Source organism: Cryptomeria japonica, chromosome 8 (assembly GCF_030272615.1).
Source record: "Cryptomeria japonica chromosome 8, Sugi_1.0, whole genome shotgun sequence".
Taxonomy (NCBI): Eukaryota; Viridiplantae; Streptophyta; class Pinopsida; order Cupressales; family Cupressaceae; genus Cryptomeria; species Cryptomeria japonica.
The window spans coordinates 344,135,385-344,158,079 of NC_081412.1; the positions used below are offsets into that span (position 1 = coordinate 344,135,385).

The following is a 22,695-nucleotide window of genomic DNA, read 5'->3' on the forward strand; positions in this document are numbered from 1 at the left end:
TTCTTGTTACAAATCACTCCTTATCCGCATGTTGGCGCCCGTGATGAGGTGGAACCAAAATTTCCAACTGATTATTGGTAGAAACAAAAATACTCGAGTCATGCCGATATCACCCAGACACTCTTGGATGGACCTTGAGATGCTCAATCTGTTCAATAGCATTTCTCTTCCTAAAAAGGAAAATAGATCCTGGCATGAAATGAGACTTTCCCTCCAAATTAAAGGAAAATCTCTAGCCTTTATGCCCCAGATCAGAGAAAATGAAAAGAGGAACTTGGGGGTAAATAGGATTTGTTGAGAAGGCATTGCAACTTCCCTGATGTTCCAAAGATGACTAGCTGTCGGTCCTCACTCGAACAAATCCTTCTTTTAGTTCCCCATTATCTCCCTCTTGGAACACTCTACCAATGAAATGCAAAGTAAGAGCGGGGAATAGGCCTGAGGTGAGTTTTCTTGAAAAGAAAAAGATTTCATACCCCCTCTAACAATCCCCTGAGCTTTCACATCCCCTTTAGAAATGAACAACATTAAATGAGAGAAAGATCATCCATCCAGTATCACCAAATATGCAACGACTCCATTCATAATTCTGTTCGACACCATCCTCTTACTGATAAAAAATTATTCTTAGAAAAATGAAGAAACTTGTATTTGTTTCTACCCATTTTATCATCTGCCTAGTGAATTTATAACCATAAATTCCTTTTAATGTGGTAGTGTTAATCCATGTGAAGAATCATCACTTTGATATCTTATGCTCAACTTGTCAGCTATGAGTTTTAGCAATTATGCATGTAACTTAGGTCACCACCATTTCCTAGGCCATCACTCTATTTCCACTGGCATGCGTTCACATTATGTGAATGATTTTATTCTGAGCTTATTACCTTTTTTTAGTGTACAATCTCCTGCTTTAGGATTCTATCAATAAGCAAATCTTTGAATTCACTAGAGAACTCATGATTCATCACACCTGAATTGGAAGCTTATCCAAATCCTTTCACATCTCTGAGCTATCATCTTTGACTATCAAATAAATCCTGAATTGACAAGTCTAAATCCCATTCATTCTACTCTTTCCCATGAGCTATGAACAGTGCCTCCAAAATCCCTCCAAACTTCTCATTTGAAACTCAGCCATAGATCTCATCCAACATGGCAAATCTAATGCTCATTTCTTGCCAACTTAGCAATTTGACTTTCCAACTATATCTGTGGACCCATAGAATCCTGACATTTTTTGACCAAGATCTGTCAGCGACCTCCCTGCAAGCCTTCCTAATCAGCTAGGGACACGTGGCATCATCTCATGATGTCGCGGTCTGTAATCTCCCTGCAACTTCCATAGCAGGAATACGAGGGTCGTCCAATCTGTTCAATCTTTACCACTTTGCATACTACCCGTCAACCCCTCTAGGACTTAAAAGGCAGGCACCCTTTACCTCAGGATAAAACATCCTCTTTCATTCTGAGCACATGAAAATCGATGGGACTATTAGTAGACCGACCTTTACCTCCTACGAACCATTATTACAAATCTTTCAACCAGTTATGCTACTAACCCTGCCGGTTTGCGCTGATAACATGTGACACAACTTGCGATGTCATGCTCATTTAAATCCTCTCATCTTTGATTGCGGGGAAGCACTAGCCATTGGATCTATCCTTTCTTTAATAGATATTCAGAGTATTTAGGACTTGCCAAACTTAAGAAAATATAAGCGCGGGCATCACTATTTTAAAAGGGGATGGGTAATAGGAAAGATATGCGCTTGACTTAGGGAAATTTTATTTCACGAACCGGTTAACCAACATTTTGCTGAGGGAATAAAAATGGCCCCGCTCATGGAAAGGGTACCCTCGGTTTTAAGTGAGAAAAACTAATAGAAAAATATATCACTTCTAGGGTTTTCTTCACAAATATGTAAGAAGTTTTTATAAACCCTAAACCCTAGACCTTGAATCATTCTTAGAGGATATAAGCAAAAACCTAAAAAATTAATGTTTTTGGGCTTAAATTTGAAAATTTCATGCAATCAATTTTTCAGGGCTATTGGTACCTACCACCTAGAAAGCTTCTGGTCCTTACTGGACCACATAAGTCAGTATGAATCAAATCAAGCACATCATTATATTTATCATGTATTCTCTTAAAAGAAGTTCTAACTTGCTTTCCCAACTAGCATTCCTTACATACTGGATTATGAGGCTTTATAATCTTAAGTATATCTCTAACTACCTTTGTTGAACTGATCTTAACAATACAATCAAAATTAACATGACACAACCTTTTATGCCATAACCAATTCTCATCAATATGAGCAATCAGACATGTCTTATCACTGGTGTTCAAGTGAAAGATATTACCTCTAGTATGAGTACCGATTGCAATCTCCAATCCAATTTTGTTAATGATTTTGCATTTTCCATCTCTAAACTGAACTTGGAATCCCTTATCCACCAATTTACCATTTCTTAAAATATTATTCTTTAAACCTTCTACATAGTAGACATTATTAGTATTATGCTTTCTATCCAGAGAAATAATGCCTTTACCTTTGATCATACATGATTTATCATCCCCAAATCTGACTTGACCACCATTGTATCTTGTAGGGACAAAAATTTTCTTTTATCTCCAATCATATGATGTGAGCATCCACTATCAATTACCCATTCATCCTTGTCTTCAATTTTTGCTGCCAGGGCCTTTTCTTCATTCTTGATAACCAGTTCCAGTTCATCTTCCTTTAAAGCATAGAACACCCATTCTTTTCCACTACCAGATCCACTAGCAGAGTCTCCTATCAGTTCATCCTCTGAGTCATCACTTACTCCTTCCTCATCTGCTATGTAGCATAGTTTGTTTTTCTTGAATCTATATTTGTTATGATTAGGTTTAAATGATTTCTTAACTCTTTCTTCAAATCTTCCATTCCTTTCAGGACATCTAGATGCAAAATGACCAATCTTATTACATGCAAAACATTTAAAAGGTGCTTTACCTTCATACGTACTTCTTGTCGGTCCTTTAGGTACTCTTCTAGAAAATAGGGTTTTGAGTTTCTCAAATTCTTCATCCTCTTTCCTCATATCTTCCAATTCTTTTGCATATGGGGCTTTCCAATCACTTTTGCTAGTAGATAATGATGTATGAAAAGCAGGTTCAGATTTTGCAACTTCAGAGGGTCCAAATTCTTCAAGATCAAAAGAAGATAATTTCCCAATCAAAATGTCTCTGTTAACTGAAGTGTTTGCCATTATTCTCAATTCATTAATTGTAGTAGCCTTCATCTTGTAAGCCAGTGATAGGGCTATCAAAACTTTAGAAACTATTTCATCTTCACTTAGAGATCCTCCACAACACTGAATTCCCATGACAATCTCATTTACTCTTTCCATAAATGTAGCAATTCTTTCATTATCTTCCATCTTCAAGTTCTCATATCTTACCTGGTAACCAACAAGTTTATCAATTTTGACAGTAGGGTCACCTTCATTCAGAGTTTGCAATTTATCCTGCATAACCTTTGTAGATGATTTATTAGTCAATCCCATGATTTTTTGATCAGTGAGTCCTCACAAGAGGGCTTCTCTTGCTCTGCAATCATTTTCAATATTTTGTCCAAGTCTATTGGAGCAGGATTCCCAGATGCTGGATCATAATTTGTATATTCTTTCTCAGTGATCTCCTAATATCCTTGCCAAGATATCTAAGATGAGTCTCAATTCAGATTTTCCATATCCCATAGTTTGTTGCATCAAGCTTAGGGATTTCTCCTGTAAAAATAGTTGCCAGTGGATTTGAATTATTAGTTGCATATAGATGTTATAACAAAAGATTGCAGAAAATTGTGGAGAGAGCAAATGTTAAAGTGGATGAGCAATACAAAGATCAATCTATATCATATAACAAAGAACCATCAGTAGAAGTGATCATAACTGATTTGGCAGTGCCTCAACTGGTACATGACACTGAGACAGTTACATCGGTACAATCAGAAAATTCAACTGTGACTCATGATCAAAATACAGAACCTGAAGTTCAATAGACACCAAGGTATGCAAGATTAAATCATTCTGAAGATCAAATCACTGGAGACAGGAACAAGGGAGTTATGACAAGAAGAAGACTAGAAAATGAAGAGGTATGTCTTATTTCTCAAATTGAACCAGCATCTATTATTGAATCTTGTAAAGATAAACATTGGTTAAAGGCTATGGAAGATGAATCAGATCAGATAGAGAAGAATAAGAGTTGGACTTTAATTCCCCGTCCTAAAAATAAGAATGCTATTGGAAATAAATAGATTTTTAAAAATAAGCTAAATGAGGATGGTCAAGTTGTAAGAAACAAGGCTAGACTAGTTTGTAAAGGATATTATCAAATGGAAGGAATTGATTATGGTGAGACATTTGCACCTGTAGCTAGAATTGAAGCTGTTAGACTATTTCTTGTCTATGCAGCATACAAGAATGATAAGGTCTATTAAATGGATGTTAAATGTGCATTTTTGAATGGTTAACTTGAGAAAGAAGTATAAATTGAGTAGCCTGGTGGATTTTTCAGTGGAAAATGACAAAGATATGGTTTATAGGTTAAGGAAAGAATTATATGGATTGAAACAAACTCCTAGAGATTGGTATGCAAGGTTGGATAAATATCTTTTGAAGCTTGGTTTTACTAAGGGCAGTGCTGATAGTAATATATATTACAAGACCACTGATGATGATATTCCGATTATTGAAGTATTTGTTGATGATATCATTTTTGGAGGTGAAGATAAATTGTGCATGCAATTCTCTAATAATATGAAGAATGAATTTGAAATGTCTATGATTGGTGAGATGAGATTTTTCTTAGGTTTGCAGATTACTCAAACTAACAAAGGAATTTTTATCTATCAAACTAAGTACCTAAGGGAATTGTTGAAGAAGTTTGGTATGGATAATTCGAAACTGGTAAGTACTCCTATGGTCACAAGTGATAAATTATCTATCAAAGACACATCTGCACTGATAAATTCGATAAGGTATAAGTCTATGATTGGTGGATTGTTATTACTAACTCAGAATAGACCAGATATTATGAATGCAGTAAGTATTATTTCAAGATATCAAAGTAATCCTAAAGAAAATCATTAATGTGCAGTAAAGAGGATATTCTGGTATTTGCAAGGAACAACAAAATATTTCTTATGGTACTCTAGAGATGATAACTTCACTTTATGTGCATATACAGATGCAGATTGGGCAGGAGATACTGATGACAAGAAGAGAAATTCTGGTGGACCTTTCTTTCTTGGAAAGAAATTGGTTTCATGGATCAACAAAAATAGTCATGCATTTCTTTATCTACTGTAGAAGCTGAATATGTTGCAACAACAACTAATTGCACTCAAGTCTTGTGGATGAAGGAAATGTTGAAGGATATCAAGGTAAATTGCAATGAATCGGTAGTTATCTATTGCGATAATACTGTAGCTATTGACATATCTAAGAATCCGGTATTCCACTCTAAGACTAAGCACATTTCAATAAAATATAACTTTCTAAAAGAAAAGGTCAAGGAAAAGGAAGTCAAATTGGTTTATGTGAACACTAAAGAGCTTGTAGATATATTCACTAAACTGTTGTCTAAGGGATCATTTGAATATTTGATAGACAGCTTAGGGGTATCTACCCCTTTGACAAAAACTTAACTGATGGAGCAGAGCATCAGTACGGTATGCATCATCAACTTTATCCTTTGCTCCGGATTGATGTAGTGGTGCTACTACTCAGAGGGAGTAGTTAGCTTTGAGATTCATAGGATTTTGATATCTATGTCATATGTTTGGCATTAATGGCAAAGGGGGAGAGTTATATGTGAAAAATAATATCATAATATGTCACATGGGATAGAGATTCAGATCAGTTTCAGATTGGACTGCACTCCTTAGGGGGAGTTGCTAGGATTTTTCATTTTTTCATTGTTATATCTTCTATGAGAAATTTTTGGCATTTCTTGGCACTTAGATGTTTTCTTTTTCACATCTAGTGTTGCCATCAATGCAAAAGGGGGATTTTTTTAGCAATATGAAGGAATTGATTATGTGTTGCATTAATGTTTGTTATTGATGCCAACACTAGCTATTATGGTTGGTTACCGACAGACAGATTTTGGTTACTGGTAGAAGAACTAGTGTTACCGATAGAAGGGACTATCAGTTGGATACTACCGACATGTTTGGATCAATAGAATATGTTTGGTTTGATGTTTCTAGAGTATTTTTTAGTCAGTTGGTATTGACTTGATGATCGGATGCTATCATACACTCTAGTAAGCCTATACTGGTAAGGGTTTAAGGTTTTACCGGTAGAGCTTTACTAAGAATCTTTGATAGGATGCATAAGTGGTGTTGGTGCAACTTCTAGATGGAATTTAGGATGGAGATTGTGATCTTTGTTCGTGCCTCAGCTGATTGGAGACATCGCTTTGGGTTGGTGAATCTATTTGGGTCCAAGTTATGGACCGGTATCATGTTACGTGTTATCTACATATTACTAGGATGATTTATGGATTGGTTAATGTTGTTTTGGTCTAAAGACGTCATGGTATACCATTGTAATGTGGATGTATGTAATGATCTTATTGTAATATCTTTTACGTGGCCGACCTAATTGGTTTAGGCCTTAGGGTTTGTATAAATTGATGTAATATCTCATTGTAGATCATGGCGGTAATGGTCATGGAATGAAATATCATATGCAAAGGAGATTTGGTCGATCATAGGTGATCGAATTGGGTTTATGTAAGAGGTCAAAGGCCTTCAGTATTGAGATTAACTAGGACTATAATCAAGCATGGTAGATGCTATCATTGGCAGTTCATTCTTCTGGATTGTTGTCAAATTATATTGAGGTGGTTATAACCTCTCTATAGTTAGTGAGACTCCTTTGTAATGAGCAGTATGCTCTAGGCAATATGCCTCTTGTTGGCATTATGGATGAATTGATTATGTGTTGTATTGATGTTTTATTATTGATGTCAACACTAGTTGATATGGATGGTTACTGACAGACAAGTTTTGGTTACCGATAGAAGATCTAGTGTTATCGACAGAAGAGATTATCTGTTGACACTTCCGACATCTTTTGATCAGTGAAGTATATTGGATTTCATGAGTTATATGCTTCATGAGCATGTTTTGGTTAGTTGGTATTGGCTTGGTAATTGGATGTTATCATACAATCTGGTAAACCCTTACTAGCACTGGTTTAAGGCTTTATCGACAAAGCTTTCATTCCAGAATCGTGACAGGATGCACAATTGCTATTGGTGCAGCTTCTTTGAGGATTTCAGGATGTTGAAGATGTTCTTTGATTGTGCTTCAAATGCTCTAAGATTTTTCTTTGGCGTGGTGGACCCAGAATAGGTATGGTACCTATCTAGGTTGTGGACTGGTATCATACTAGCATCTACTCTACATGTTACCTAGATGATTCGAGATGTTTTATGGATTTGTTATTGTGTGTGTGAAAAGTAGAATAAGTATCTCTAAAATGTAAGACACAACACTTCAATTAAGTCATTGCATGTATGGTTAGACAAATATAAGCATGAATAATAAAACCATAATAAATAAACCAATTGCCTTGTAAAATATGCGAGTATAGACTTGCTCTCAGATTTGTATAAGCAATACCAGTGACTAGACTACACCAAGATGAAGGATTTAATCTATATGAGCATGATTTTAAGCTAAATGGATGCAAGATTATGCTAGATGGATGAATAGTAAGCTATATGAGTTCAAGCAATCATAATTGAACTAAATATGCAAAAAAAGCTAAACTAAGATGTAATAATCTCAAAAAGAAAGCACAATATCTTCAATGACTCCAGAGCAAAAACTGCATAATAACAATAAATCTCCAGGGTGTTTTGAATGAGAGATGAAGGCTGAATTTATAGAGAATCACAAGAGAGACCAAGAAAAATCACAATTTAGGATAATTGAAATAATTGAGAGATCAAATTCAGTTAACCTTGAGATAGATTCCAATTATAGTTGAATTGAAATGCATTCAGATTATAAGTTCAAGTTTGCATTAGAGATATAATTCAATTAATTCCATGCACTTGAGATGAAAATAGGTAATTCTATGCAATTCTTTGATTTATTCAAGAAAAGAGTCTTTTTAATGCAACTGAACTTCTTTTCTCAAAAGCTTTATGTTTCGATTTTAGAGAATGATTAAATTCATTTAATTGCTTTTCTGATTTCAAGTTCTCAATTTAGAAGAAGAAATAATACCTCAAGTTTTATTTCTCTTTCAATTCAATTCTTTTATTTTACTTTCAATTTAACTTTTGCTTTGCATATTGATTCCTCTTTTGTAATAAATTAATTCCTTTTTTTTATGATTAATGGCAAATTTATTAATTAATTAAATATGCTAAGATATTTAATAAATTAAATAGGATAATTGATCAAAATGATTTTCTTGGAATTAATTAATTTATTAAATAAATATTTAATTAATATAGAATAATTCACTTGCCATGTGACATTTAATGATTGAAGAATTAATTAATTGTGTGCTCAAAGTTGATCTAATTGTCTTTGGTTAGGACCTTGGTGATGTTGTCGAGATTAGGGGCCCATGGTTAAAGGTGACCAATTTTAGGGTATTACATTTGCCGCTATTTGAATTAATGTGTGAGTAGCGCATTGGTTCAAAGAATAGTTGATGTCTAAGAAATACCAGTTCTAAACTTGATTGATCATGAACCAGATGAAGAGCGAGGTGTTTATCTTACTTTGAAGCGATGAAACTGAACACAATTTATTAAAGCGAAACCGATCCCGAACTTGATTGAACTAGGACCGATGAAGAGCAAAGATACCAAACTTGAACTTGATTGATCAAGAAGTGGATCTTACTGATCTAGAACTTGATTGAACTAGACACAGTGAGCGAAGACAAAATCGATCTTGAACTTGATGGATTAAGACACAATGAGCGAAGATAAACTGTCCAGCTTGATTTGAAGAGATGAAACTAAACACCTGCTTAGATTGAGCATGTGATCAAAGATACTCTTTAAACTTTTGATTGAGTTTAAATGAATAGTCAGCTTGATGAAAAGCGATGAAACTGATTACTGTTAAGATTGATTTAGATGAAGACAAATATCAGCTTGATTTAAAGCGATGAAACCGATATTGCCCTAGCAATTGATTTGATTCATATGAATGAGAAATATCAACTTGATATGAAGCGATGAAGCTAAGATGCCCCTAGAAATAAGAATTTGTTTGATTTTCTTTAGTTGAAAATATTTTTGCTCGACTTTTGATGAAGATTTGAAAATTTTCTTGACTTTGAAGATATGAGGTCATGAGTATGAGTATGCCCCCTCGGGATCGAAATCGAAAGATAACGAGGGTACATGATGACTATAGGCAATTGTTGGTGATGATTATTATTTGAGCACAAAGATTGAGTTGGAGGAATATTTGAAGATTTAACGATGATTGATGTGAAATTGAGTGCAAATTAAAGAAAAAAATGAGAATGTGATGAAAGAGCTAAGTGGTTGCAGTTGTGCAAAATTGACTAGAAGAATGATCTTAGATTTTGATTTTGATCCCAAAAATGGAATCAGGATGGGCAAATTAGCTAAGGGTATAGTTTTCATGTCCATCGGAGCAAGTTGAAAAATTAGGTTTTGGCTATATAAGGGGTACAAGTGTCATTTTCAATTCATTTTAACCTTTCCAAGTTTGAAATTTGAAAAGCCCTATGCAAAGAAAAATGGTCATTCCGATCCAGGAGCATCGATTCGAGTGCCAAAGACATCATAATTGACCGCAGAATTACGAGCCAGCGGTAAGAGACTAATCTTATGCCTTTTTATCTCATCAATTTTGATTTGTTTGTTGAATTTTTTGCTTTTTATGGCGTTAATAACCAGTAAGTGTCATTTTGTCATGCAAGACCATAATGTCTCTCGTATGACAAACTGTCTTTTTGTGTTTTGTCATTTTTACCCATTAGATTTGTCATCTGGGACCTCCCCGCATATCCTACGAATGTTTGCTTGAAAGACCATTTTATCATGCAAATGCATGTAGTTTATCGTATGGGAGTCTTTTGTCGTGCTAGGTGCATTCCTGACTCGTACGAGTTTTTGCTTAGACTCTGAAATGTCATATGGAAAATAGTTAGCATTTTTAGGTGTCCAAACATGAAAATTTGATTTTGCAATTGATGTATTTGGATTTGCATGATTCCTAATTTGTTTTGTAGCATAATTTGGATAATTTTCTGATGCTCTATTGTTTGATTCTTGTAGGTTTGATTGCCACATGTTCTGTTTTGGTGTGTTTATCTTCCTACAATGAGGCTAATTCATGAGTTATCCGATATAGATAGAGCACATATTGACTTGTGCGGGTTTACCCACCTTTTACAGATGCGGGATATCTATGTGAATCACGTGATGCTTATTGCACTGTTGGAGAGATTTCATTCTGAGCATAACACCTTCCATTTACCAGTTGGGGAGACGACCATCACTCCAAAGGATGTTTACAGGATATTGAGGATTCCATTTGTTAGGGATAAGGTTGATTATGATTCTCCTCAATGTCCTAGTATATTAGCCTTGAGACGCATTTTTCATGATGAGGACATCCTTAGGCAAGCTATCAGTTGGGATGATATGATGGCCAGGCACAGTGAGCAGTTTCCCTTGGCATGTGTCTTGGCAAGATTCATTGGTTGTTTTTTTATGCCAGACAGAGGACAATAGGGTTTCTTATGCAGCTAGGCTAGGATGCTGGAGAGACTTTTGGATCATCCTGTGAGATTAGGGTGGGGTTCTTGTCTATTAGCCCACATGTATCATGAGATGCATGAGGTTGTATACAGGGAGGGGAAGAGCATGGCAGCAGGTGTCTTGGTTTTATAGATATGGGTCTGGGAGCATATCCCAATCTACAAACCTATTGTGGATGATGCCAGAGATCCACACCAGCTGATCATTTACAGGTATTCTGGATATGTTACTCAGCCCCATCTGGGTAGGACAAAGTATTGGCGACAACAGCTCGATGATTTGATCGTTGTTGTATGGAGACCATACAGGGGTCTTGAGCTTTGGGACGTCTGGAGAGCTATGCAACATGACATGTTCTTGACTCATCCTCTTATCGATAGGTCAGTGATAGCTATTGAGTGATTTTTTGTATCTCGGGTCATGAGGTAGTATGGTAGGCCTCAGGGGATTTCACAGGAGTTCACCGCCTGTTAGCACATATTTTTACAAAATATTTTATGCTATATAGAGGCCTTTTTCTTTTTTCTTTTTTATCATATGAGCATTTATTGCTGGTTTGCATGTACAAAAATTTTATTAGCATGGGTAAACTCCTCTAAAGGATCAGTTGTTTTAGGAGTATCAAGGTATTACTTGGGCACATTAAGGGCATGCACTAAGTATTGACTGCACAAGGAATCCATTATGGATGCATTTTGTCAGCAAAGAAGTCATTATGGTATGATCCAGGATTGTCTTCTAATATGTATTAGACCATGTGAGAAAAGTGGGGATCACTAATATTCAACAGTGATGGTCCATCTGTGCTAAATTGAAAATTTTCAATCATCGGCATAAGTAGTCCCGATGAAATAGCATTGGTGAGCAAAAGAAGGAGTATCGACATAACTTATACCGATGAAACAACATGCGGATGCTTTGGAGCATTTAAAAAATACTCAGCATGGTGTGCACTCTTGAGAAAGTCATGTCATCGAGATAGCTTGTTCCAATGAAACAGAAGGTGGTTGTTTTCCTATCGGCATACATCAGTTTATCAGCAAAATGTAGAAATCATTATACCAATAGCCTATGAATCCATCGGTGTAACTTGTAATGATAAGGAAAAGCTCATCATATAGCATTAGGAGATAGGAAGTAATGAGAACAGTCTATCCCAATACCTGATGACTAAAGGGAACCGAACACGGGCCCATCAAAAAAGGGAACCATATCAGAATAGTACAAAAATGGTTAGGCCGATCCCTGATGACATGAAGAGTCAGAGGGCAGAACTATCGGTATTACTTATACCAATAAAACAGACTTGGAGAAATTAAACATAAAGGTGCATCAGAGACTCATCAGGACTTCGGGAGGAATAGAAAAGGGCTATTTTGACCCTTGATGAAGATAGAAGCATTTACAAGGACATTGAGGTAAGCTATGCCGATAAAGAAAGCATCTAGTAAGGATTCATCAAGACATCAGAGGAAGAACTTTTATGTTATGCTGAAACCCGATAGGACCATTTAGGCGAATGGTGGGTTGTGAGGAGTTCTTCGAGATAAGTTATGACAATAACACGATGGGCTTATGTAAAATGCGGATTGGTATATTGAGATCATCGGGGCATTGGAGAGACATGAAATAAACTATGTTGACACTCGATGAGTTAAGTAGAAGGAAACCAAAGGCGAATGCATTGGGGAGATTTACGCCGATGGAGCAATAAAACAAAAGGAAAAACCGAGACTGAAAGGGTGCCCATCGGGATAGAGAACAAATTGCTATCCTAAGACCCAATAAGTTGGTCGGGATAGTTTGTGCCAATCAAAAAGTGAAAAGCGGTAAAGTCATAACAATCAGCGCCAAACAATTGAATCATCAGAGAGGGTCTCGCCGATTAGCCGTTGGAGGTCCTGATGTGAAAAACTAACATAAATGGCTTTAATTAAATGCATCTATGGAGTAGGTCCATTGCCACACGAAGAAAATCCATCAAGATTGTGGTAATTAAGTACAAGATTGAACTCCTTAGGATATATAACTAGTGTTGCATAACAAGATTTTGCACAAAGTTATTGCAGAAAAGGTATCAGGTGTTTTCTAAGCTGCTGAGTGTCGAGTGAAGAATTTTGCAGAGATGGAAGGGTCAAGCTCAAAAGGGAAGCAAAAGGTTGTAGAAGTGTCCAGTACTGCGATGAGAAAATCTAGGGGTGAAGTCAGTGAGGCTCGAAGAAAGCTAAACCAAGATATGATAGATCAGATGGGCTCTCTAGGAGCTAGGTCACGTAGAGCTAAGGTGAATTTGCCTATTCATGAGCAATTGGAGGATAGGCACAGAGAAATTAGAGATGTACTCATAATAGTGCAAGGTCATGAGCTGTTTCTTTTTCATTACCTCCGCAGGGATGAGCCTATGCCAATTTCAAACCCATGGAACACCAATTTAGGTAATCTCATGGTACCTAATGTTTTTGTAGATATTGACTTATTAAAACTCCTAGTGAGACATTATGATGCAAACAAGTGATGCATTTTGTTGCCTGATGGGACGGTTTTTTTTCACTTTGTGGTAGCCACAATTCAAGAAGTTTTTGCAGTGGATCTGGGGGCAGATGTGACTTTTTCATTTATGGATTTGGAGGAGGAATATAGGAAAATGGATACTACATATCAGGGTTGGAACCTTGCAATCCACAAAGTGGAAAAGGGGAGGCTAACAGAGGAAGATGGCCCTCCTTATGATATAACTATTTTCAAGAAGTATCTACAATATACGTATATGGCTTGTGGCTAGGCTGAAGGAGTTGAAGCTCCTGATGTGGAAAACCTAGGACCGTTGGTTTTAGCAGTGGATATCCAGAGGCATGAGCCTAGAGATTTTGATTTCACTTTGTACCTGGTGGACAGACTGCATCAAGGTTTCATGAACTTGAAAGATAATCAAGATAAGCATTTCAAGCATTATTCACTGTTAATACATATTGTTTTATTCTATGGGAGATTCTGGGGATTATGGCCAGAGGGTTTGAGTCTAAATACAGTAGGGAAGAATGGACAAGATCAACCGGTGCAGTTATGGGTTTCTATCTGGGATTACAGATATGTGAACTCTCATTACCTTAAATTTGAGGAATTCTTTGTTAAACCAATTTTCTTGCTCTTTGGTGAGTCACTGTAGGGATCATTCTTTGAGGATGTCAAGAATCTTCTTAGGCCTCACGAGCACAAAAATCCAAAAGTCAATCATAATTGGGGTGATTGGTACTCATGCCAAAACTTCACTTTTGTTCGATGCTACAGATTTGAAGGTTATCCTTATGTGCTACCAAAACTTGTGCCAAGTAGGATTGCTTTTTTGGAAATTGTAAGGCAATTAAGTGTTTCTAATGCCAAGCATTTTGGAGGTGCACACAAGCAAGCCTTCCTCCCTAGTACACTTCAATTCCAGGATTTTAAAATTGTATCTACCAAAGCATATGAAGACATTGATAGGAAGCTGGTGGATGAATATAGCCTATTCCAGCATGTGTCTAGGATGCATTATGATCCTGAGGGTTACATCCATGCAAGCAGGAAGAGGCAAGAGTTGGGAGACTATCTTCATCAAGAGGATGAATTTGAAGACATGTGTAGAAATAAGGAGGTGGAAGAGCTGGCGGATATTAGGGAAACCTTGGAGAAAAAACTAGAGGAGAGGAGGCAGAGATTAGAAAATATGGAGGAAGAACCAACTATGAATGCCCTCTCATCTGATCCTTATTGGGGAAGAAATGAGGATTTATCTGAAGAAGAAGAATATTCTGATGTATATCAAAGAAGAGAAAATTTGCAATATGGTATACAACAGGTTTTTTTGATGATGATGAAGATGTCCTTGCCTTGAGAAAGTTGTTTCAGGAGGAAGCAGTGCCTTCTTTGAGAAATTTGACTGAAGAGGAGAATAAGGCTTTTACTATTGCAGTTGTGGAATAATTAAAAAGTAATTATCAGCTGAGGAATAGGAATGTATCTAATGAGCAAGGAAAGCCAATAGGCATTTTTGCCAAGGTCACAAAATTAAGTGGAGCCAACAGTAACGTGGCCAAGGGAAAGGATGTAGGTACTAGGAGAGGGGCAGAACCAGAAAAAACTAAACAAATTGAAATGCCAAAATTGGTCAAACCAGTCGAGAGGAAACAAATCAGTAAACCTTCTTTGAATTGTGGGACTTTTATGTCTCAAGCATTGTCTCGGGTAAAAGTTTCAATGCCCTTGCTAGAAGTGATAAAATTTCTAGAATATAAGGATGAGACCTTGAAGACTATATCAAATGTTGGTGATGCAAGCAAGGATGTTTCTAGATTGAAAGAGGATCCTCCAGTAATCTACTTAGGCATGTAAATCACAAAAAGCCTCACACAGGTTGATCCATTCTATTTGACACTGTTAATTAACAATAAAATGGTCAGGAACTATATGATATATTCAAGGGCAATAGTAAACATCATGCCTGAAGATGTCATGAAAGAGATTGGGATGCATTTTGACACACCTTATGGTAAGTGTTATTCCATGGACAACAGGTCCGTACCTATGGTAGGTATTATGAAAGATGTGGAGTTTAGGTTTCCAGCTTGCCCAGATACCACATATAAAATTGACATCACTGTGGTGCAAGTTCCTCGGAACTATGGAATGTTGTTGTCCAGGAAATGGTCAAATTTGGTAGGTGGTCATGTTCAGCTTGATATATCATATGCTACCATCCCAGTCAAACTGACAACAATGAGGATAAACAGAGAGCCAAGATCCCCATATCTCATAGAAGAGGTTGATCCTGATGAAGCAACTTACTTTTGCCACTCAAATATGGACAAATTTTAGGTAAGTATTTCTAAACCTCTGGAGATCAGTAAAGTTACACAAACAGTTAAACAAAATGAAAATTTAATTTGGAAGTTATACTTTGATGGTGCCTGCAGTAAGGAAGGAAATGGAGCAGGAGTTGTAATTATTTCTCTTAAAGAAAAAAAATTTAAATACTCTTTTTGTTAACCTTTGAATGTACTAATAATGTTGCCAAATATGAGGCCCTCTTATTAGGTCTTAAACTAGCAAATAAGCATGGTGTCAATTTACTAATGGTTTATGGTGATTCAAAACTAGCCATTTCACAAGTTAGAGACAAATTTGCTGCAAAAAATGAAAAATTAAGAAACTACAAGAAAAAAGTTTGGGATCACATTGAATTATTCGACGCCTTCTCCATCAATTGGACTAAGAGATCCAACAATATTTGGATAGACTTCATGGCGAACTTGGCTATTAAACATAATGGCATCTCTTTGGATGATATTACCCAAGTGGATATTAAGACCAGACCGACAGTGCCTGATAATGTAAAAAACTGGCAAGTTTTTTATGATGACAGTGATTTACTAAAAAAATTATTCTATGAAGATCAGTATGAGCACCAGCGGATTGATTGGAATGGACTGGTGGAGGACAAGGATGACAAAGCAACTATACTTGGGTAGGAAGTATTGCAGCTAAAAACTAATAGAATCCCAAAAGGATTGATAGAGCTTGAAAGAATGTTTGATGATAAAGAAGTAATGAATTTTAGGCCTAATTCAAGAGGATGTGAGGAGGTCAAAAAAGTAAACTTGGGAAGTGAAAGCAACCCAAGAGAAGTGTATGTTGGAAAGAAGCTCACACCAAAAATCAGAACAAAATTGATTAATCTGTTGAGGAAGTATAGGTATGTTTTCGCTTGGTCATATGAAGACCTTAAAGCTTACAGGGAAGATTTGTTCCAGCATGAGATACCTTTGAAGCCTAATGCAAAACCTTTTAGAAAAAAGAAAAGACCTATAAATCCTACCTTGGCTCCAAAGATGAAGGAGGAGTTAATGAAAATGAGAAATGCAGGGATTATTGAGCCTATAAGGCACTCAACATGGGTATCAAATTTAGTACCAGTAAGAAAGAAAAATGGTGATATTAGGTTATGTGTAGATTTCATAAATCTAAATGTTTCATCTTTGGAAGATAATTATGCCTTGCCTAATATGGAATATTTGTTGTAGAGGGTCACAGGAAATGAGTTGTTATCTATGATGGATGGCTTCTCGAGTTATAATCAATTCAAAGTTAGGGAAGCAGAGAAGGTCAAAATTGCTTTCACTACACCTTGGGGTACTTATGTTTATGCTAGGATGCCTTTTGGACTAACAAATGCAGGAGCTACATTCCAGAGAGCTATGGACGTGGCTTTTGAGGGCATGATTGATTTATTCTAAAAAGGCAAAAAATATTGTAATGATTTGGAAAAGATTTTTATCAGAGTGCTAGAGTATGGCATATCTTTGAATCCTAAAAAATGTTATTTCGGGGTTACCGAAGGAAAATTGTTAGGTCATATTGTTTCCAAAGATGGGGTTAGAATTGATCTAGAAAGGATTGTTTCTATTGATAAAATTCAAATTCCAAAAACTGTTAAAGCTATGCAATCTTTCTTCGGTCACATTAACTTTGTGAGAAGGTCTGTTTCAAAATTTTCTAAAATCATAAATCCTATTGCTAAAATGTTGAAAAAGGGTGCTGAAATAAAATGGACTAATGAAGCTCTGGAAGCTTTTGTAAATATCAAAAGAGCCATCAAGGAAGACCCTGTTTTAAAATCACCTGATTTCTCTAAACCCTTTCAAGTATTCTCATTTTCCTCATTCCATACTATTCCTATTGTCATGTTACAAAAGAATGATGAGGGTCATGAACAACTAGTGGCATTTTTTAGTAAAACGTTACAAGAATCATAATTGAATTATGATTTGAATGAAAAACAGGCCTATGCTCTTGTGAAAGCTATGAAATCCTTTAGACCTTACTTAGTTGGTGCCACCATTATTGCCTATGTACCAAATGTTGTTGTTAAAGACATTTTTAGACAAACATAGACTATTGGGAGAAGATGCAGATGGATAAATCAGATCCAAGAGTTCAATATTGATTTATAGATCAAAAAATTGGTAAGAGGTCAAGGTTTAGCGAAGTTAATGGCAGAATCCAATCTTGAAGCAGCACAAGTAAATCAGGTGGAGCTGAAAGATGTATAAATTAGCATTGAAAGGTGTCACTAGTATGAAAATATTGTGTATTACTTGAAATACATGAAATGTCTGGATAATCTAAATGATAGTCAAAAGAGAACTTTAAAGCTTCAAACATATAGGTATGTATTACTAAATGGAGATCTATATTGGAAGAATAGAGATGGTGTCCTTCTATTATGTTTAGATGAGTGTCAAGCCTCTATTGTTTTAAAATATTTACATGAAGGTGTCTATGGAGGCCACTTCTTAGCTAAAACCACTTCTCATAAAATTCTTAATATTGGTTATTATTGGCCTCAAGTTTTCAAGGATTGTCATACTTATATCAAGAAATGTGAGGCTTGTCAAAAGTTTTCATGGAAGCTCAAATATAATGGAGCCATTCCTCTCAGACCCATGCATATGGAGGAACCTTTTTAGATGTGGGGTATTGACTTCATAGGTGAGATAGCAAACAAATCTAGTGGTGGGCATAAATGGATTTTGGTGGCCACAAATTATTTTACTACGTGGGTTGAAGCCATTCCCACAAGATAGGCTACCAACAAAGTTGTGATAAAGTTTCTTTTGGAAAATATTTTAACTAGATTTGGGGTACCTCAGAAGATTGTGGTAGATAATGGGATGTGCTTCAGATCAGATGAGTTCTTTGATTTCTATGAAAACTATGGTATTGCTTTGTCATATTCATCACCTTATCATCCTCAGGGAAATGGACAGGCAAAATCGAGCAATAATTTTTTTTTGAAGATTATCAAAAGGATATTAGGTAATAATAAGAAGGCATGGGATTTAAAATTGGTTTTAGCAGTATGGGCTAACAGAGTGACAGTTAAGAAATCCATAGGATTCGCCCCATATGAGCTGTTATATGGCAAAGGAGCGCGATTACCCTTAAGCAATTTGCTCCTAGTTTACAAATTTGTTACAGAGGAAGTTTCAGAAGAAGTAAACTTTATGGAAGACAGGTTGATGGCCTTGGCTGAGTTGGATGAATGTAGAAGGGAAGCTCAGGAAAGAAACCTACAAAGACAACAAATGGTAAAGGCTTTTCATGATAAGAAGGCATGTGACAGGTCTTTTAAAGAAGGGGAATGGGTGTTAAAATGGAATGCCAAAGATCAGGATAAAGGGAAGCATGGCAAGTTCGATGCACTCTGGCTAGAACCTTTCATTATTTCAAAAAAAGGTGGATAAAACTCTTATTATTTGCAGGATACAAATGGTCAAGTACAAGAGTTCCTAGTTCATACTCAATATCTTAAGCACTTCTTCTATTGATGAGCAGGGAGTATTTTTGTATCATAATATTTTAAATTTTTGTTGCTTTTTGTTATCAATTTTTCGTATTGGTCTGTTTTCCAGAGATAACTAGGATCTTCCTATGTCCTTAAAAGGAACATACATCCTTAGAAAGATCCACTATTAGCACATACTTTTACAAAATATTTTATGCTATATAGAGGCCTTTTTCTTTTTTCATTTTCATCATATGAGCATTTATTGTTGGTTTGCATGTGCAGAAATTTTATTAGCACAGGTAAAGTCCTCTAAAGGATCAGCTATTTTAGGAGTATCAAGGTATTACTTGGGCACACTAAGGGCATGCACTAATTATTGACTGCATAAGGAATCCATTATGGAGGCATTTTGTCAATAGAGAAGTCATTATGGTATGATCTAGGATTGTCTTCTAATATGTATTAGACCCTACGAGAAAAGTGGGGATCACTAATATTCAATAGTGATGGTCCATCTATGCTAAATTGCAAAATTTCAATCATCCACATAAGTAGTCCCGATGAAACAGCATTGGTGAGAAAAAGGAGTATTGACATAACTTATACCGATGAAACAGCATGTAGATGCTTTGGAGCATTTAAAAAATACTCAACATGGTGCACGCTCTTGAGAAAGTCATGTCATTGGGATAGCTTGTTTCAATGAAATAGAAGGTGGTTGTTTTCCTATCGGCATACATCAGTTTATCGGCAAAACGTGGAAATTTTTATACCGATAGCCTATGAATCCATTGGTGTAACTTGTAACGATAAGGAAAAGCTCATCATATAGTATCGAGAGATCGGAAGTAATGAGAATAGTCTATCCTAAAACCTAATGACTAAAGGGAACCAAACGCGGGCCCATCAAAAAAGGGAACCATATCGGAATAGTACAAAAATGGTTAGGCCGATCCCCGATGACATGAAGAGTCAGAGGGTGAAACTATCGGTATTACTTATACCGATAAAATAGACTTGAAGACATTAAACATAAAGGTACATCGGAGACTCATTGGGACTTTGGGAGGAATAGAAAAGGGCTATTTTGATCCTCAATGAAGATAGAAGTGCTTACAAGGACATTGGGGTAAGTTATGTCAATAAAGAAAGCATCTAGTAAGGATTCATCGGGACATCAGAGGAAGAACTTTTATGTTATGCCGAAACTCGATAGGACCATTTAGGCGAATGGTGGGTTGCGAGGAGTTCTTCGAGATAAGTTATGCTGATAACATGGTGGGATTATGTAAAATGTGGATTGGTATATTGAGGTCATCGGGGCATCGGAGAGACATGAAATAAACTATGTCGACACCCAATGAGTTAAGTAGAAGGAAACCAAAGGCGAATCCATCAGGGAGATTTACGCCGATGCAGCACTAAAATAAAAGGCAAAACCGAGAATGAAAGGGTGCCCATCGGGATGAAATTAACCATCAAGATAGAGAAAAAATTGCTATCCTGAGACCCGATAAGTTGGTTGGGGTAGTTTGTGCCGATCAGAAAGTGAAAAGTGGTAAAGTCATAACAATCGGCGCCAAACAATTGAATCATCGGAAAGGGTCTCACCAATTAGCCGTTGGAGGTCCTGATGTGAAAAACTAACATAAATGGCTTCAATTAAATGCATCTATGGAGTAGGTCCCTTTCTACATGAAGAAAATTCATCAATATTGTGGTAATTGAGTACAAGATGGACTCCTTGGGATATATAACCAATGTTGCATAACAGTATTTCACATAGAGTTATTGTAGAAAAGGTATCAGGTGTTTTCTGAGCTGCTAAGTGTTGAGTGAATAATTTTGCAGAGATGGAAGGGTCAAGATTAAAAGGGAAGTGAAAGGTTGTAGAAGTGTCCAGTACCGCAACAAAAAAATCTAAGGGTAAAGTCAGTGATGCTCGAAGAAAGCTAAACCAAGATCTGATAGATCAAATGGGCTCTCTAGGTGCCAGGTCATGCAGAGCTAAGGTGAATTTGCCTATTCACAAGCAGTTGGAGGACAGGTACAAAGAAATTGGAGATGTACTCATAATAATGCAAGGGCATGAGCTATTTCTTTTTCATTACCTTCGTAGGGATGAACCTATGCCACTTTCAAACCCATGGAACACCAATTTAGGTAAACTCATGGTACGTAATGTTTTTGTAGATATTGACTTATTAAAACTCCTACTGAGATATTATGATGCAAACAAGCGAAGCATTTTGTTGCCTGATGGGACGGTTTTTGTTCACTTTGCTGTAGCCACAATTCAAGAAGTTTTTGCAGTGGATCTGGGGGTAGATGTGCCTTTTTCATTTACGGATTTGGAGGAGGAATTTAGGAAAATGGATACTACATATTAGGGTTGGAACCTCACAATCCACAAAGCAAAAAAGGGGAGGCTAACAAAGGAAGATAGTCCTCCTTATGATATAACTATTTTCAAGAAGTATCTACAATATACATATATGGCATGTGGCCAAGTTGGAGGAATTGAAGCTCCTGATGTGGCAAACATAGGACCATTGGTTTTAGCAGCGGATATCTAGAGGCATGAGCCTAGAGCTTTTGATTTCGCTTCATATCTAGTGGACAGATTGCATCAAGCTTTCATGAACTTGAAAGATAATCCAGATAAGCATTTCAAGCATTATTCATTGTTAATGCATATTATTTTATTCTATGGGAGATTCAGAGGATTATGGCCAGAGGGTTTGAGTCTAAATGCAGTTTCTTAGGCCTCAGGAGCACAAAAATACAAAGCTCAATAACAATTGGGGTGATTGGTACTCATACCAAAACTTCACTTTTTTTCAATGCTATGGATTTGAAGGTTATCCTTATGTGCTACCAAAACCTGCACCAGACAGGATTTCTTTTTTGGAAATTGTAAGGCAATTAAGTGTTTCTAATGCCAAGCATTTTGGAAGTGCACACAAGCAAGCCTTCCTCCCTGGTACACTTCACTTCCAGGACTTTAAAATTGTATCTACCAAAGCATATGAAGCCATTGATAGGAAGTTGGTGGATGAATACAACTTGTTCAAGCATGTGTCTAGGACGCATTATGATCTTGAGGGTTACATCCATGCAAGCAGGAAGAGGCAAGAGTTGGGAGACTATCTTCATCAAGAGGATGAATTTAAAGACATGTGTAGAAATAAGGAGGTGGAAGAGCCGGCGGATGTTATGGAAACCTTGGAGGAAAAACTAGAGGAGAGAAGGTAGAGATTAGAAAACATAGAGGAAGAACCAACCCAAAGTGATTCAAGGGAGAACAAGGTTGTTTCCAAACTCTAGGCACCTAAGAAAGAAAATGATCCAAAAGCACATGATAGTTTCATCATTGCACTGAAGGCAAAAATAGATGAAAGAATGACAAAGCATGCTTCTTTTGTGTCAGATCATCAATTTATAAAGTCTAAAGAGTTCAAATCATTCCTATACCATTTCAAGGGTAAGAAGTTAAGGGAAGGAGTGCCAAATATTACCCCTGAAAATGAGGCAAAAATGA

The 22,695-nt window shown here is 36.4% G+C and overlaps 1 protein-coding gene across 1 annotated transcript; it reads left to right on the top strand.

The window, feature by feature from the left end:
- Positions 1-18,537: 18,537 nt before the first annotated feature.
- On the top strand, positions 18,538-19,110 carry LOC131045360 (uncharacterized). The gene has a single exon (XM_057978948.2). It carries the CDS (start codon positions 18,538-18,540, stop codon positions 19,108-19,110), a length of 573 nt encoding a protein of 190 aa, XP_057834931.2.
- Positions 19,111-22,695: the final 3,585 nt, after the last annotated feature.